Source organism: Dipodomys ordii, unplaced genomic scaffold (assembly GCF_000151885.1).
Source record: "Dipodomys ordii isolate 6190 unplaced genomic scaffold, Dord_2.0 Scaffold28, whole genome shotgun sequence".
In the NCBI taxonomy this organism is placed as follows: Eukaryota; Metazoa; Chordata; class Mammalia; order Rodentia; family Heteromyidae; genus Dipodomys; species Dipodomys ordii.
The window spans coordinates 15,728,513-15,734,756 of record NW_012267244.1 but is presented as its reverse complement, the minus strand read 5'-3'; the positions used below and the strand labels follow the sequence as shown (position 1 = coordinate 15,734,756).

Below are 6,244 nucleotides of genomic sequence, written 5' to 3'. Positions count from 1 at the left end.
AAAAAAAAAAAAAACAGGAAGAAGAAGAAGAAAGAAAGAGAAGAAAAGGAAAATTATAAAATTCATATGGCAGCATAAAACATCCCCAAAAGCCAAAACAATCCTAAGCAAATAATAAAATGCTGGAGGTGGGCTGGAAAGGTGGCTCCGTGGTAGAGTGCTTGCCTTGTATGCATAAGGCCCTGGGTTCAATTCCTCAGCACCACATAAGCAGAAAAGGCCAGAAATGGCACTCTGGCTCAAGTAGTAGAGCACTAGCTTTGAACTGAAAAGCTGAGGGACAGCGCTCAGGCCCAGAGTTCAGGCCCCATGACTGCCCCCCCACCCCCAAAAAAAGTGTTGAAGATGTTTATCACAATACTTGATTTTGAAAGCTACTACAAAGCCATAGTAACAATATCAGCATATAAACAGACACAGGAACATATAGAATAAATACAATGGAGGTCCCAGAAATAAAACCACACCTCTATATCCAACTCATTCTCATAAAATTACCAAAAACATGCATGAAAGAAAAAATAGCATCTTTGGGGCTAGGAATGTAGCTTAGTGGTAGAATGCTTGCCTGGCATACATGAAGCTCTGGGTTCCATTATTCAGTACCACATAAACAAAAAAAGCCTGAAATAGCACTTTGGCTCAAGTGGTAAAGTGCTAGCCTTGAGCAAAAGAAGCTCAGGGATATGCCCAGGCTCTGAGTTCAGGCCCCAGGACTGGCAAAAAAAGAAAGGAAAGAAAGAAAGAAAAGAAAGGAAGGAAAGAAAGGAAAGAGAGAGAGAGAAAGAAAAGAAAGAAAGAAAGAAAGAAAGAAAGAAAGAAAGAAAGAAAGAAAGAAAGAAAGAAAGAAAGAAAAGAACCCATCACAAGGGAAGTGGTAACACTGTCCAAAAAGAAAAGCACTCTTTATCTGACTTATATAATTTCTCTGTATATCACTTTTATAATAAAAATTTTTTGTTTTAACTTTTTTTAAAAAACAAAAACAATCAACAGAGTAAGGAAGCAGCCTAAAATGTGAGAAAAATCTTTGTCAGTTACTAGGATTATAGGCTTAAGCCAATGGAGCCCTGCTTCTTAGCTATTTTTGGAGATGGAGTCTACAGAGCTTTTCTTCTTGAGCTAGCTTCAAACCACAATCCTTTGGATCTTGGCCTCTCAGGGAAATAACACAGGTGTGAGCCAACATCAGCATCATAATGAGTTCTCCACCAAACAAAATCAGTCTGGTTTATACTTTACCTCAAGTCACTTCTTTCTTCAGTATTCCCTGATTTGATCAATATCGGTGCTGGTAGTAAAGGGTTTGGCATTAACTGCATAGAATCACCAGTAAATTCTCCTGCTTCACTAGTTGGGATTTCCACCAGAGTTAAAATGACTGCTTGTTCATCATCTCCATCTTGATGTATATTCGCAAACAGATTCACTATAAAAGTTTAAAAATAAGAAAGGCTAAGTCACAAAACCATTATCTCATGACAACTTATCATCACAATTAGAAGACTAAATTTATAGCCTGGACCCCAGAAAATTAATTTCATAAAGGGTAAGCATGCTATATCATAGAAAGACTTGTAATCCTAAGTAACAAAGCTGATACACAAAACATTGCAAATTTGCCAGAGACTGAAAAAGAATTGTTTAGTATTTTTTCACTTAAATGTAAAAACACCACTAGGCTGCTTCACTGAAGCAGACTGTCATACCTGCTAGATCTTCAGGATTGATTACATTCTTTTGTTGGACTTCTGGAATAGAAGTTGATGTACACTGCCATAAAAATTAAAAGAGTAAGGTTTAAAAGTTTTCCTGAAAACTTAATACATAGTAAGAAGATATTGTTTCAAAACTTATTTACTTATCTTAAACATACACAATTTTCCAAGTACTTGAATGAATGTGCCAATAAACTTACGGTTTACTGAAATAAACATAAACGCAAAGAATGTCAATTAAACTGTCAAATGTATATTTTACAGGGTGATTTTGGACGTGTCAGGATACAGACTGATTCCCCTACTCCTGGCACACCAGGCACTTCATATAAGTAGGTGATATGCGAATGAAGATAAACACCTGATTATCAGTTTGCTTCCCTCAAATCTGTTTTCCACAAAACTGCTAATATCCGATTATAATTCTCTAATCTTTAAAACTGCAAAACTCCCATTTTGCAAACAATAATGTTGATTCAGGTAAGATATACCAATGGATACCAAAAGTATTGGATGACAAGCTGCTGGATCTCATTGGCCAAATTACTACAAAATAGAAAACATGTCCTTCTAATGAAGAAACTATAAGGCACTAATACTAGTCAAGTGATCAGTCAACATCATCAGTAATAGTGTATGTATTTGATCTGATAATAAAAAGGAAGAACACAAGATCACTATGGAGTGATCTTGCATAAAGACAATTCAATCATGAGTAAAGCAATTAAAACAAATATTCAGATTGCAGACTAGCTAACCCTATCTAAAATGCCAGATTCACACAAAAGAACTACCCACAACTAAAGAAGAGTAAGAAGAAATAAGGTAACAGTTTGTTTTTTTTTTTGGGGTCCGGTCATGGGGCCTGAACTCTGGGCCTGGGTGCTGTCCCTCAGCTCTTCAGCTCAAGGCTAGCGCTCTACCACTTGAGCCACAGCACCACTTCCGGCTTTTTTCTTTTTGCTTATGGGGTGCTGAGGAATCGAACCCAGGGCCTCGAGCGTGCAAGGCAAGCGCTCTACCACTGAGCCACCTTCCCAGCCCCAAGGTAACAGTTTATATGAGGTCTTCATTTTAAGAACAAAAAGGGTCTAATGGCCATGATTAAGACAACTGGAGAAACTTAATCAAAAATTGCCTATTAAACAATGTTACTGAATTATCCATGTTAAATGGCATTGTAACATTGACTGTGGAAACAGTATATACTTGTTCTTATTAGAGATGCATTATTAATGAGTTAAGACACGTATTTGCAACTTACTCTTAAATGGATCAAATGCTTTTTCAACTTTCTACCAAACCACACAGATGAAGATGAAGATGAAGACAGGAAAAAAAAGACGCAAATTATTAATAATTAATGAATACAAAAAGGGTTTGGGTAAGTTTTCAAATTTTTGGAAATTTTCAGAAAGATTGAAAGTATTTTAAAATAAAAGACAGGGGCTGGGAAGGTGGCTCAGTGGTAGAGTGCTTACCTTGCATGCATGAGGCCCTGGGTTACATTCCTCAGCACCACATAGGCAAAAAGAAAAAAGCCGGAAGTGGGGCTGTGGCTTAAGTGGTAGAGTGCTAGCCTTGAGCTGAAGAGCTAAGGGATAGTGCACAGGCCCAGAGTTCAGGCCCCACGACCGGACCAAAAAATAATAATAATAATAATAAAATAAAATAAAAGGCAAAAATTAACAAGTTAGGGGTAAGTCTTAAAAATCTTTCTATGATGTATCTTGTGACCTTTTCATTTTCAGTCCTAGCCACATTCTTTTACATATCATTCTGCTCTACAATATTTTCTTTTCCTTCTTCCCCTTCCATCCTTATTTCCCATCCTTTCCTTCATTTTTGTTTTCTTTCTTTCCTCGTTTCTTTTTCTTCTCTTTTTTCTTCTCTTCTTTTTTGCTGGTCCGAGGCTTAAACTCAGGTCGTGGGCACTGTCCTTGAGCTTCTTTTTGCTCAAGGCTAATGCTCTACCACTTGAGCCAGTGAATGCCTACTTCCAGTGAATGCCTAGGCCACAATCACAGATTAACATCACTAGGTAGAGGACAACTTATACAATCTTGTTCAAAACTCTATCTCACTTATCAAACTGAATTTGACCATTCATTCACTACTCTGCCCAGTACCTCATAAAGTCAGATATATAGTATTGGCATCTCAATACACATTCTGTGAAACAAAGAACTCAGCTCTAAGAACTAAAATGGAAAACAAAATCTGTAAGCTTCAAAACAAATTTGAGCACATTTTTTTATTTCTGTGCTTCAGAGACTAACAATTAAAATTTTATCATAATATTCTTTTATTTTCTTTTTTTTTTGGGGGGGGGGCAGTCCTAGGGCTCGAATTCTGGGCTTGGGCAATGTCCCAAAGCTTCTTTTTACTAAAGGCTATCACTCTACTAATTGAGTCACAGAACCACTTCTGGTTTTCCTCTCATTAACTGGAGATAAGTGTCTCACGGACTTTCCTGCCCTGGCTGGCTTCAAACTGTCATCCTCAGATCTCAACCTCCTAAGTAGCTAGGATGCATGAGTCACGGGCACCCAGCCATAATATTCTTTTATTTTACTGTGCTATCCATGCTGGCTTCAAATTCCTAAATTCTGTGATGCTCCTGCCTCCTAAATAGCTTCCCAAATAGCTAAGACTAAACACATGTACATTCACACCCAGTTCACAATATTTTCTTACTACAATAATACTATTGGAAAAATTGATCCAGAATCATCAGGAACTGAGAAAAAAAGCACAGAAAAGGACAATTTAAAGGAGAAAAAAAAGGGGGCTGTGCACCAATGGCTCACATCTGTAATCATAGCTACTCAGGAGGCTGAGATCTGAGGACTGCTGCTCAAAGCCAGCCTAGGCAGCAAAGTCTATAAGACTCATCTTCAACTAACCACCAGAAAACTGCAAGTGGCGCTGTTGTAGAATGCTAGCCTTGAGCAAAAAAGCTCAGGAACAGCACCCAGGCCTTGAGTACAAGCCCCAAGACTGACCCCCAAAAAAAAACTAGGAAATTATTGAGGTGCTAAACTATTCAAAGATTGGTTACAAAAATCTATACATCAGCACATGTTAAACTACAAAGGACAAAGTCTATTGTACATAAATCATACTTTAAATTTTAAAATGGGGAAAAATCTGCTTGTTACAGTCTTCATTCTTTTACCTCTGGTGCATGAAATGTGAGCACACTTTCTCCAGTAGATTCCTTTCTCAAGGTCTCCTCCATAGAACTCTCACAAAGACCCCAACTCGAACCAAGTGTATGAGGAACTGTCTCAGGAGAAACTGAAGTAACTGACAGAACCTGAGCCACCTCAGCTCTCTCTTCTTCCTCTTCATTTCTAAAAGAGAATTTTTATTATTGGAAACCAGGGAATTATTTTTAGAACTAGATTCATCTGAGATAATACTATTTATCGGTTTTTAATCTATTTTGTTTGGGGGGGGGTCAGTCATGGGGCTTGAACTAGGGTCTGGATGCTGTTCCTGAGCTCTTTTGCTTAAGGCTAGTGCTCTACTACTTTGAGGACTAGCTCCACTTCCAGTTTTCAGGTGGTTAATTGGATTTACGAGTCTTATGGCCTTTCCTGTCTGGATCTTCAAACTGAGATCCTCTGATTTCAGCCTCCAGAGTAGTTAGGATTATAGGTGTGAACCATTATCAACCCACAATTTTCATTCTTTTAATGTAACAAACTTTAAATCAAATTCTTATAGCTAAAGCTGAAAAAGAAGATAAACTGAATGTCAAAGACTCTTTCCTATTTTACCTTTTCACTAGGTTTGCTTCCAGTGGAATACTGGTCCCTTCGACACAATGGATACTTGTCAATTGGTTCTGCTCCTTATTTTCTGCTGTTGTAACTGGCCCAAGGGTTTTATCTTCCAATTCTGTTGCTTTGGAAACATTTTGCTCAGTTTCTTAAACAAAAAATATATTTAAGACAGTGTTCAAAATATATTTAAGATATACTACAGCTGGTGCCAGTGGCTCATGCTTATAATCCTAGCTACTCAGGAAGATCTGAGGATTCCAGTTCAAAGCCAGACAGGTCAGGAAAGTCTGTGAGACTCGTTTTGTTTTTTCTTTTCTTTCTTTTTTCTTTTGCCAGTCCTAGAGCTTGAACTCAGGGCCTGGGCACTGTCCCTGAGCTTCATTTGCTCAAGGCTAGCACTCTACCACTTGAGCCATAGTGACACTTTCGGCATTTTCTAATTATGTGATACTGAGGAATTGAACCCAGGGCCTCATGCATGCTAGGCAAGCACTCTATCACTCGACCACATTCCCAGCCCCATCAGACTTCTGCCAGCCTGGGCAGCAAAGGTCAGGAGACTCTTTATCTCCAGTAAACCACCAGAAAACCAGAAGTAGTGCTGTGGCTCAAGTGGTAGAGGGCTAGCCTTGAGCTAAAGAACTCAGGGACAGCGCCCTGGGCCCAGAGTTGAAGCCCCATGACCACCATCACCAATAAAAAAGATATACTACGCTGAACTCTGTGTGTGTGTGA

The 6,244-nt window shown here is 38.5% G+C and overlaps 1 protein-coding gene across 1 annotated transcript in view; it reads right to left on the bottom strand.

The window, feature by feature from the left end:
• The window catches only part of Bdp1 (B double prime 1, subunit of RNA polymerase III transcription initiation factor IIIB), a 110,846-nt gene that overhangs the window by 16,054 nt on the left and 88,548 nt on the right, over positions 1-6,244 (bottom strand). The window contains exons 29-32 of the mRNA XM_013015828.1: positions 5,504-5,654; positions 4,897-5,074; positions 1,710-1,773; positions 1,243-1,429 (exon numbers count right to left, since the gene is read on the bottom strand). Coding sequence (XP_012871282.1) covers positions 1,243-1,429; positions 1,710-1,773; positions 4,897-5,074; positions 5,504-5,654 — 580 coding nt within the window. The remainder of the gene's footprint in view (positions 1-1,242; positions 1,430-1,709; positions 1,774-4,896; positions 5,075-5,503; positions 5,655-6,244) is intronic.